At 30.4% G+C, this 12,705-nt stretch overlaps 3 protein-coding genes across 3 annotated transcripts; all 3 read right to left on the reverse strand.

Annotated features, from left to right (window-relative positions):
• Nucleotides 1-211: 211 nt before the first annotated feature.
• Nucleotides 212-1,165, reverse strand: LOC133778229 (21 kDa protein-like). Its single transcript, XM_062218099.1, has one exon. It carries the CDS (start codon nt 1,055-1,057, stop codon nt 455-457), a length of 603 nt encoding a protein of 200 aa, XP_062074083.1. The 5' UTR covers nt 1,058-1,165; the 3' UTR covers nt 212-454.
• Nucleotides 1,166-5,323: 4,158 nt separating this feature from the next.
• On the reverse strand, nt 5,324-6,302 carry LOC133834002 (21 kDa protein-like). The gene has a single exon (XM_062263543.1). The coding sequence runs from the start codon at nt 6,212-6,214 to the stop codon at nt 5,594-5,596; it is 621 nt and encodes a 206-aa protein (XP_062119527.1). The 5' UTR covers nt 6,215-6,302; the 3' UTR covers nt 5,324-5,593.
• A 4,026-nt stretch (nt 6,303-10,328) lies between these two features.
• Nucleotides 10,329-11,564, reverse strand: LOC133778230 (pectinesterase inhibitor 7-like). The gene has a single exon (XM_062218100.1). It carries the CDS (start codon nt 11,190-11,192, stop codon nt 10,542-10,544), a length of 651 nt encoding a protein of 216 aa, XP_062074084.1. The 5' UTR covers nt 11,193-11,564; the 3' UTR covers nt 10,329-10,541.
• Between the last annotated feature and the right edge of the window lie 1,141 nt (nt 11,565-12,705).

Raw genomic sequence — 12,705 nt, forward strand, 5'->3', positions numbered from 1 at the left:
TTTAACACATAATTTTGATCATGCATTATAAATGTTATTATATTTGAAAATTATACAATGATAACACAAATTACTCTAAACATTAATTATTGTGCGAGGCAAAAAGAAAAGAAAAAAACTCTCGTGATTTATATCACATATATTTTGACTATTTATAATTGTAATATTTGAGAGAAAGGAAGAGAAGTTCTACTGCTAGATTCTTTGCCTATTTCAAAATCCAAACTTCATACATTTATTTATCAAACTAACTAGACAACAAAGGTGAAAATACATACAAGCATGTGATTAAAGGTCAAGACTTTAACTCCCCACTATTGCTATGGTAATCTCACTAATTAAACACAGTCTACAATATATAACTATATATAATTATGACAAACAGGTCTACTAATCTTCATCATCAACCACACCAAACCTATTGAAATGAATCCCACCCAAAAAAGAAAAAGGCCTAAGCATGAAGGATAGCATAGTGATTAACAAGAGCCAAGGCATTGCTAGTCATATGAGCAACATTAACAATGTGTCCCCTCACAGTGGTCTTGACATTTCCATTCATGGCATTGCCCGAAAACCCATCAACGCAAGTATCTTCATTAGTCAAAGCAGCACTAACCCAAGTCTCAATATCACTCATTTGCATCTCAAAGTTCATATCTTTCTTGCCCATTTCACCAACAGACCTCTGAAGCTCTTCCACCGAGTCCCCAAGCTCCTCAATGCAGTCGTTTAAGGCTGCAGCTTCTCTGACAGTCAAGCCTTGGGATTTGGCCAGCTTTGTCATTGTGGTTGATTCTGAACACACCGTTTTGAGCGTGGCCGAGAGAGCTGCCCCGGCCAACAGCTGAGGGCTGCTCTGGATTTCAGAGGCGTGGCTTGAGAGTGTGGTGAAGCAGAGGTCGGGGTACGTTGTGGCACCACATGAGGTCTTGATGAACTCAGTGTTGGCATCCATGTGAATAGGTTCGTTTAAGGCTATAGCTACCAAGCTTTGAATAATGATCATCACCATGATGACTACCATTGATGCTGTTTGAGATGAATAGTGATCCATATCTTTTGAGCTCTTTCTTTTTGGTTTTTAGGGGGGAGAAAGTGTGTGTATATATGATTGATGGCAAAGAGGTCCCTATTTTATGTACAATGACTAATGTTGCATGTGATATATATATAGCCAATGTAGAGTCACATGAGTCCCCCCACCCAATAAGCTGTGTTTTTATATGGTGTGTAATATTATATATATATATATATAAAGATTGATGAGGTACACATGTCAATAGTCCAACACTTTATTACTAGGCGATTAACTTTATAAGCACAGTTCACATTAGAGGTAATTATTTCAAACTCACCATGATTAGTGGGTATCTATGTCATATATATATAGTGTATATATTTCAATAAAAAAAAAAAAAAGAGAACTACCTATCCCATGAATAACATTTCCGTTATTATAGAAAAGGATGAAGTAGTTGGTTGGTGATGTTTAAAAGAATTAGTTTGGTTTTAATGGTTTGAACGACAAGTGTGAAACCCGAAAAATGTGTTATAGATCAGGTTTAAACTAAAGGTAATTTGACATTTGAAACGATGGTGACCTAACAATAAGCTAATAATTAGTGATAATACTGATTAATTAAGAGCATGAAACAATTAAAAAGTGAAAGAAAAAACTTTGAAGTGACTTTTGGCCAAATTTAAAGGCTCTTAAATTTGGAAACAGAGACAATATCGATTATGGTCCCAGTAGTTAGCTGGCCTTTTTGGAGGTGCATCTTCCAGAAAATTGTGCCTAAATCACAGCCTTAATAAAAGTAACGAAAGACCATAAGTGATAAGACTCAACCTCTTCACCAATCACATTCATCACTTGCTAAAAAACACCACCTAGCCTTTTATTTCATCAATAATGTCTCTTACTCTTTAGATTTAAAGAGTCTTTGTCTTGTTCTTAACTCAAACCAAATTTTCTTTGCAAAACCATTATTTCTATAGATTGTAATGCATATAAATCCAATGTGGCAAGACAAGGCAAGCATGTGCATTCTCTTCCCATAAAAGCATTACTCCTTTTCTGGGGTCCCCAGCCTTAAAATTAGCAACTGTTTATATATAAATATAAATATATGTGTATTATGTATATGCACTCTTGTTATTTCACCACTCATCAAATGGAAACTTGCTAATTATAACTCACTTTGCCAAGAAATGAACTACACTTTCAATGAGTACTGGAACTAACATTATTTGAACCACCAATCAATGAAGTATAACAAACTAGGAATAATAATAATAATAATAATAATAATAATAATAATAATAATAATAAATGTTACGCCATATATAACAATAAAAAATTTAGATTGAAATTACACTTTAAAAGTACATGGTAGTCAATTTGTGGCATGTAGGGACCAAAAAATGGTGCTTTGTCAGATTGGTACCAAGATACATGTGCACATATGAGATGAATAAGGTGGTTTCTTCTATAATATACGAATAGTTTGCATTCATTTTATTTGTATTATAATTCTGAATTAAAGATCGAGTTCGGTGGAAATTAAAGTTGATGTGTTTGTTATGAAGATAAGTGAGTAAGAACGAATCTTCCTTACTATAGTTCACCATTCTTGAATTATTGTCTTTAATTAAAATATGTGCAAAGGTAGCTACTAGCTAGGGAGGTAAAGAGCTTGTATGTGCTTAAAAGTGCAGACTACACAATGCAACAAAAGTCTTTTGCTTTAAGCTATAATGCTTTCCCACTTTCGCAAATATATGAACCAAATCAAATCTCTTGAGAAATGTTGTTGCAATGGGCTTGCCATTTGGCCTTTTGGAGTTGTGTAAACAAATTACTATGGCTGCAGTTAGGAATGTAAACGGGCGAGATTCGGATATGATTTCCACAATTTTGGCCTCGCTCCAAAAATCGCTATCTATTTTCGCTCCATCTCTTTTTAAATGGGAAATGGGATAGAGACTTGAAAGGTACCATTTAATAAAAAAGTTATTTTTTAAAAAGAACATTGTAAAATACTTTTATTAAATATAAAATAATGAAAAATATAATTATACCATTAAAAAATATAATTTTTATATATCAATTATTATGCTATATATATTTCTAATAATATTTATATCAAAAATTAAACTAAAGTTAAAATATAAATTAAGGAGGCGGTTTCCACCCCCAATCAATCTTCAGTTAAGAACTTATACTTACTAGCGAGTACCCCTAACCTTAGGGGTGTTCATAAAATCGCTCACATTGCACAAACCGCCCACACCACATTGCACTGTAATTTACGGTTTAAAATCATTCACAGTGAACCACGTGGTGCAGTGCGGTTTACGATTTTCAATTCTATAAATGTGGTTCAAACCACACAGCATCGCATCATTATATATTTATTTTTTTATTTTTTTATTTTTAATACATTTTTTCTTTGTTATTAATTTGTTATACTTTTATTGTTTTGCTAAAAATTTATTAGTTTGTTGTACATTTAATTATTTTGTTAAACACTCTATAGTTATAAGATTTATTATGAATATTTATTAATTATAATATTTAATTATTAAATTATTTTGTGATAAGGATAAACCGTCCATCGCACTGCACCACACTGCATTTTTACGGTGCAATTTATGCAGTTTGATGTCTATATAGTGTGAGTTGCGATTTGAAAAATTGTTCAAACCGTATATGCAATGCGGTCTAAAAAATTAGAGAAAAACCGCACCACCCGCACCACGAAGACCTCTACCTAACCTTCAAATTGAATTGAGTGTGAGAGTTATAGCTTGATATCTGCAAAGGATCACAACACAGCAAGGTAGCAAGAAAACAATGACAAAATAAAAGAGCAAGCTTGTAAAACAATACACTCAAGCTCAGAAGCTTACAAGCCAATAACCAGGCCGAAACCCCAAAGCCTCACAGTCACTCTTGTTTTCACTCTCCACAAGAACAGAGAAACCAAAAACCAGACTTTAGTACAATCAACTCTTGATCAAACTAAGTCCTAAGCTATGCCTTTTATACACTAAGGCTTACAACAGAAATATTATTAAACAACCTTAACTAACTATATCTTAAGTGGACATGACTTATTACAAGAATACCAACCACTTTCCAATTAAAGAAATGTAAGTCACAATCCAACATTGAAAACCTTGGTTGCAGCAGCATCTATGGTATTAATTCAAAATGTTCAAATTTAATATGGGACCTTAATACAAGAACTTATATTTTGAGGAATTTGATGGAATTATGACCAATATTTGGGTGAAAATGACATTTTTTAGAACTATTTTTCGATGTACATTTTGTAAGTAGTCATTTTAATTTGGACCAGTTATTAATTAAATAGCTCTACTATAGCAAACAATAACTATGAGTCGATCTTATTTAAAATGATTGCTGCTAAAAGAGTCATCCTGCAAAATTGGTCCTATATATATAATTATTTTTGTTCACTTTGCATATGCTTACATTATTTATTATTACTTATCAATTCATCTTTGGAAAATGACTCACTTTTAAACATGGCTTCTCGAATTATTAATTTTTTTAATCGGAATCAAATTATTAAATTGGTTATCATCACCAACTTTATGATAAAAGGGTCACTTATTGTTTTCTATGCGTGTGTATATATATCTATGTATAAAAAAACAATTAAAAAAGTGAGTCGTGCACTTATTAAATATTCCTTAGTCTATATATATATATATATATATATATATATTCGTTGCTCCAATATTAATGGCTCAAACAAGCCAAAATGATTTTAGTTAAGACCATATGATATTCCACGTACACGTCAAAGACTTTCTCCAATATGGAAATTTTGTACCAAATTTAGCACAATAAAATGAGTTAATAATATATTTTGCTCAATAATTATAATTGTGATCCAATGCATTAAGATGTAAATTAACACAAAAAAATCAATAATTCATTTAATATTTATTAAGAATATACAAAAATTAATTTTTTATTATTTTTATTAATCCAAATTGTGTATTCCAAAAAATTTGTCATTAAAAGAAATAAAAAAAAATTAATGCATCGTTGGTCATTAATTGTCAACTACTAAATTATAATAATTAGTGGTAATATGGTAAATAAAAAAATAGCATGTATTGATTTGTCAAATTTGATTTATATTATATTTTGTGCTAAATTAAGTACAACTTTTAACATGTGTCAAATTTAGTACAATTTTTTAAAACACAAGTTATATTTTTTATAAATTGTGTTAACTATAGCATTGCAACATTTGTAAGGTGTACACTTCTTTTAATTGAATTGAGCAACAGATGTACATAAATTTAGAATTATATCATGCCCAATAATTATATACACAAATATATGCATACTTAAATGCACTTACAAATTTCTTATTAGATTTACACTATGCAATATATGGCAAAAACTTCCCCTGTCATATATATCTTTGTTCCCCGAAAGATAAAAGGTTTATGCCAAAAGGGTACTAAAATGATCTTTTCTTAATCAATAATAGCTTTACTTTTCCAATTTTTTCTTTCTTCCTTTCCCGAGAACCAAACAGAAAACTTAAGGCAACAAGGCAGCTTGAACCAGTGAGGCATAGCTATTGACCAGAGCCAAAGCATTACTAGTAAGATGAGCAACTTTGAGCACATGATTCCGGACAGTGGCCTTGGCATGACCATCCATGCCACGCCCAGAAAAACCATCAACACAAGTGTCATCGTCGGTCAAAGCAGCACTAACCCAAGTCTGAATATCACTGATCTGAACCGCAAAATCATAGCTTCCGAGTTGACCCATTTCGCATACTGACTTTTGCAGCTCGTCCAACGAGTCACCAATCACCTCCACGCAGTCCTGAACAGCTGCAGCTTCAATGGGACTCAAACCCTGTACCCTAGACAACCTGTTGATGATAGCCGACGTCGTTTTTGTGGCTTCAAGGGTCACGTTTAGAGCAGTGGAGGCCAAGAGTTTGGGGTTGGTTTTGATATTCTCTGCAAACACAGAGAGAGACTCGTAACACAATCTGGGATAGATTGTAACGTTGCATGATGTTTTAATGTAGTTAAAGTATGTTTGGTTGGGGAATGTGCTTATGGCTGAGATGGGAGTTGTTTGGTTACATAAATATTGGAGAACAAAAACAGCTACCGCAACATGTGCTAAGCCAGAAATTTTCATCTCTAATAATATAACTTCCTCAAAAAAATAAAATCTTATAATAATTTTTAAGAGTTTTGGTTTGGGGGAGTTTTAGAAGAAAGGTTACCAATTTATGGAGAAAAGCTTGTGGTTCTATTAGTTCCCAAAGTATTTTTGGGACCCAAGAAGTGTCAAAAGTTGATATTGATATTTTTAGTTCATGCATGAAATGGCCCTACAAGGTTTTGTTCACATATAATATATGTCACGCTATATAACTTAATATACAAACATAGATAGTACACTTGAGAAGAGTTGAGATATGTATGAATAATATATGGAATATCATGAGTTGTATGAAATTCTTCAATTGCTACATCATTATCATAAATAACATCGATCATGTCATAAAATATCGTGCACGTAATTTATTAATTGCGGGTCTGAAGACACGACTTACAACAAGCATTTAATAAGAAAGATAAATATTATTAATTACTATATCATAGGATAGGAGTAATCCAAATCCAAATTAATAGATTCTCACAAATGGGAAAGGGAATTTCCATTTGCAGTAGAATATGCTATAATCTTTTTAAATATCATGATATTATAGTTAATTACCAGTGTTATATATACGACAAGTAAGAGATCAGAAATATATATATATATATATGTGTTAGATAATGATAGTTTTTTAAGGAAGAAAGATTAGTGCTATAATAAGAGAATATTATTATTAGGAATTAAGTGCATCATCTGTCATATATATCTTGATTAATGAAATCTTCACAGAAATAGCCTTGTTTTATTTTGATATATTGAACCTCATCGTGAAAATGAAAAACAGAGAGAAGAAGATACGAAATTACAGATAAGTAAATAATTAAATATAAATAATAAACATTTTATGCTTAATAATATGCTTGGAAGATTATTATGGCCTCTAATATATGAACTAATTAATAAGGAACTCAGTCTCAGATGACACACACCATATCAAAACTAATTAAAGTCCTAGTAGTCTAATTAGACTAGTCCCACTACTCTTGTCAACTTTCTTCTGATTATTTGTCAATTCAAATCGATAAGACAAAAAAGGTCATAATATATATCACCACAAATAATAAAACACAACAAAGGACTTGAGACTAATAAATTCAACAACGAACACCTTTATAGATATGGGAATTCTTTCATTCACCAACAAATGAATAAAAGGAGCATCATTAATATTATATCAACTAGCTAGGGTTAGTAGGAGGAGCCCATAATAATGCTTTTAATTAATTAGTTTTACACTCTCCATTTCCACTTTAAAGAGATGATCTAGAAAAAAAGGGGGGCCTTTCCTTTGCACCATTCTTTTCCTTTTCCTTTTCCTTTTCCTTTAAGATGGCATGAGTTTATATATATAAATATGTAGTGTGTGGATGGAAAAAGACTGAGAAGATGTCACATAAATCCATGTGGTCACCCTTTGTTAGGTCCTGTCTATTGCCAACTTTTCTTTTGGGCTTATTCACATGGTCCACAAATCAGTACTGAAATCACTTGTGGGGGGCACTGGGATGTTCTCTTCATTGTCTCGACATATTGATTCAGCTTTCATAAAACAAAGTTTTCCCCTTTGATTTTTTTTTTTTTTTAAAAAAAGGAAAGAAAAAACTTAAAATAAATAATTTTATATATTTATATTACTCTTTACTTTTATCATCCTTAAAAAAGCTACTGAATCCAACCTTTACTTTTTCCCATTTTTACTTAGCTATACATAAGCATATTTTATAATTAAATCTCTTTAATCAAACTTTTTGTCTTACTTAGTAGATGGATGGCCATGAGCTATCTCATGTTAGTAATTTTTTTTAGAAGAACCGATCGACAGAATCAAAACACAATAAAGAATAAGTCTAAAATATATCTGAGTGATAGTATATATAGTATTCAATTGGTTTTTCAATTAAGATAAGACTCTTGATAAAGTGTTTATTGCGTCTTTTTATGTTGTGTTTTAGTACAATAATCAGAATTTGGTGGTCTGCGGGTAGAGGCAGTCCAAAAATTAGACAAACTCAAGTGATAAAAACAATAATCAAATCAAATAATATGTAAGATATGTACTACTTTGTTTTTATTATATTATGATTTAATTATTTATTTTTTTTAAATTTATTAATTAATTAGCCCACAGAATGTGGAATTATTGTAGCCTCTGGGTTCTTCATGATTTAGTCCATAAATTAGGTAATTGTCGAGTAAAGTATAATAATGTGTCGACTGTTATTATAATAAGAGAGTATAAGCGTCCTGTGTACAACATATAATAATATAATATAGATATAACAATAGATATATAAGAAACAGAGCTACACAATTCAGAATAAAAATCAAAACAAAAATTAATATATGACACTACTTGATGTGAGGTATAAAAAACAAATACATCACATGACCACAAACTATTCCTTATTATTATTTTGAAGTTCGAAAACTTTAACCAATTCGGTAATATTTTTTCAAATTTAAACTAATTTTTTTTTAATAAAATAGCAACTCATTCCCTTTAAAAAATTACACATAACCCTCTCATTCAAAAGTCCACTGATGCCATTAACTATATTATCAGGTGATCAATTTAGCTTCTTTTTTTTTTAGCATATATTTCCCAATTGTATTTTTACAAAAGTGCACAAAAAAAGTGATGCATTGTTATAAAAATGTATCAAATTTAGCTAAAAAAAATATAATATGAGTCAAATTTGACACAATAATAAATATTAATTTTTTATTTATTATATTATTACTAATTTATTAATTAATAATTAATGACTAATCATATTATTTTTTTTATTCATCTTGGTGACTTTTTTAAATATTAGTATATATTTAGTCAAATATGATAATGACTAATTTTTTGTGCTATATTGGACACAAAATTTAAGTCTCGCATTAAAGAGATTGTTAAAATCTACTCAATAGATGAGTTTAAAAGCTATATATCCACATGATATTTGCATAAAGAATTCAATAGATGAGTTTAGCCATATATCCACCTGAGATTTGCATATATATATATATATATATCTTCTATATAATAAATAAATGAGTAGATAACAAAAAAATTTTGTTTTAACAATTTTTTATTTTTTTAATGTTCATTTTAATTATAGTTTATAAACACTTAAACTTAAATAAAATAAAATAAATAATTAAAATATGATATTTTTGAGATATTTTACAATAATAATTATTTAAAAATAATAAATAATTAAACAAATTAAAATATGATATTTTTGAGATATTTTACAATAATAATTATTTAAAAATAATAAATAATTAAACAAATTAAAATATAATATTTTACAATAATAATTATTTAAAAATAATAAAATTTTACGTTTTATAACTTCAATAAAATTTAATTAAATTTAAACTCACTTATTAGAATAATATCATATTAAACATATAATATAATCTACTATCAATTAGCAATAAATTTTTTTTTTTAAATAGTAAGAAGCTTAAATTTAAAATCTGTGTATAATATTTAACATTACATTAAACATATAATATATAATTTCTTGTTGTCACTCATAAATTCAAAAATCAGAACAAATATAAATTTAAACAAAAATAAATAAATTATTTAATTAAAATAGAATATTTATTTAAAATTTATATGATATTAATATAAATTTAATAAAAATATATACATGTCCATAAATATGCTTAAAACCTACTCATACTCCCCTAATACATACCATTTCAGCACTAGGCTTCAATTCAAGTTATATACATTACAAATAGGTAGGTAGCTAATAATTCTATGTCAGTTTGGATCAGAGATGTAGACCCTTGAGTGACAAATAACTTTGCTCAAAATATTTTCCCCTCTCACAAATAAAATGTACTGATCCAAATTGGTATATATTGATCATAGAAAGAGAAATATTGACCCTTTTTGCTATACTAATTAATTACCTGAGAAAACTCAACCATCCATTTCATTAAATTCATGTAGATGGTAATTAGTTCAACAACTGACGTGCAAGATCAAGATTAGTCTCCCTGCTTTTTCATCCTTTGGCAAGAAAGGGTTTTCTGCTATATATACCATCTCATCTCATATAGTTAACCAGACAAACATATATAACATAATACACAGCCAAAAAGCATATTATATATATAGGACCTCTTGAGACAAAAACCTCACTCTCTCTCTCTGATAGTGATCTATATACATATAACATGTTTGATCTTTACATATATGTAAGTCTAAAGTCTCGGATTTTAACATCTTATGTGTATATATAATAACCGCATGATAATAAAGCCCAAAAGTAGTACAAAATACAAGTCTTAATTAAGGGTCATGGACAAGATCAGCAGCCTTGGTGGGCGAGCGGTGGTGTTCAGAAGCAAAACGATTAACCAAGGCAAGAGCATTACTAGTGACTTGAGCAACACTCACAACGCTTCTCCTAATGGAAGCCTTAACATGCCCATTCATGCCACGCCCCCCGAACCCATCAAGACAAGTGTTCTCGTCAGTGAGCGCAGCGCTCACCCAGGTCTGGACATTACTGACGTGCCACGCAAAGTCCTGACCCACGGCTCTCCCCATGTGGCCCAGTTCCCGGACCGACTGGCTGAGCCGGTCGATCGTGTCAGCCATGTTCTCTATGCAGTCTTTAACAGCTGCACGCTCTCTGGGAGTTATGCCTTTGACTCGGGTCATCTTGGACACGAAGTCCCCTGCTGATTTGGCCTTCGAAAGGCTCACTGCCAAGGCTGTTTGGGACAACTGGCGCTGGCTTTGACGGATTCTGGTGGCGAAGGGCGAGAGGGAGTGGACGCAGAGTGCAGGGTACGTGGTGGCCTTGCATGAGGCTTTGATGAAATCTAAGGAGTTTGAGCTTTGTTTGGTGATGGAGGAGGTCGAGTACTCTGCTTTGATTAAGAGTAGAAGATAACAGAGAAGAACCACTAATAAGGAGAAGCCAAGTTTTACCATTTCTTTAAGTTTTGGTTTGGGGTGAATGATTTGTTTGTCAAAAGTTTCTATATATAGAGAGAGAGGGGAAGGTTCGAGTTTTCTGTTTAGCTAGGTAAGACCAAAAATATAGATGCTTAATTTATTACTATTGTTATAGTATTTTATCTACATAGATTACTATATTTATAATATAAAATTAGAAGAAAAATTAAAATTAAAAAAAATAAGTGAAATTTTGGTGATAAAGTAAATGAGCTATATAATTAAATTGTTAATTACCCCTAAAAAATGATAAATAGCTCCCCTAAAATGAATTCTAGACTCTATTCCTGATTTTAAGGATTGACGGGTAACCTAGTTTGGGGAAGAAAACAAAAACCTATGTATGGAGAGTTTTGTTAGGTCTTTACTCATTTTTCTTTGTTTACATTTTATGAGAATAAGTAGTTAAGGTAGGTCAAAAGTTCACATGTTTTACTTTTTCTTGTACCTTTCATAAAATTCCTTTTACAATTTTCTTTTACTATTATTCTTTCTCCTTCTATGTATCTTTACTCTTTAGTAATGATCATTATGTGTAATAATAACACACAAACAAGAATAGGGAAAACATATATATATATTTAGTTTTATAAGCTTTAATATTCATCACAGAACCAAACTATGTGCTTTAATTACAAATAGTATTCAATTTGAGTTTGGCACCAAAGCGTAGAGATTTGGCCAAGAAGCATACATAAGACATTAATGTTGTCCACTGGTAAAGCATAAATGCAATAAGTACTATTTCAGCTAATCTAACTGCTGTACATATTTATAATTTCAGGGTGAGATAACGTACGGATCAGTTGTCCTGTATTTATTATTTCAGGGTGTATAAAATCCATTAAGAAGGGTTTGTGATCTTCGTTTAGAAAATGTTATTAGAGTTTAATTAATAGCTCAAATAAGTATCCAAGTTCAAAATTAATGTTTGAAAAAAAAATACCATCTCGAAGTCTCACATGATATAAGTGTTGGAATGTTAGGTGGACTAATATAATCATAAGTATAATATCATAACCACAATCATTAATATAAGAGTGTCTAATAATGTCAATAACCATAATAGGATGGTTAATAGTTACTAATTGTGTTAGAGGTACATGAGAGCACCTTGACTATAATTGGCCCATTAAATAATTATGGTCCACCATCAATAATGTGTATTAGCCCAATAAACCTAATAATCATTTAGGGTTAGATGGGTGTGTGATATATTAAGATTAAATGGGTGTTTAATAGATGGTTTAATCACTCATAAATTTTTTGTTTCTATTGATCAATTTGGAGATTCATAGTGCAATATGACTCAAATGGAGAATATGGCTATGGGAGATATGTCTTATAATCATTAATGCTCTAAATAAATATTTTGATCTTTGATTGTTTTTCATGAGCATTATTGTGATTATTGTTTTGATTGTTGTGAATTATAATGCTCATATTTGATTGTTTTTTTAACAATTGGTATCAGAGCTAGGTATTTTGA

Source organism: Humulus lupulus, chromosome 5 (genome assembly GCF_963169125.1).
Source record: "Humulus lupulus chromosome 5, drHumLupu1.1, whole genome shotgun sequence".
Classification (NCBI taxonomy): domain Eukaryota; kingdom Viridiplantae; phylum Streptophyta; class Magnoliopsida; order Rosales; family Cannabaceae; genus Humulus; species Humulus lupulus.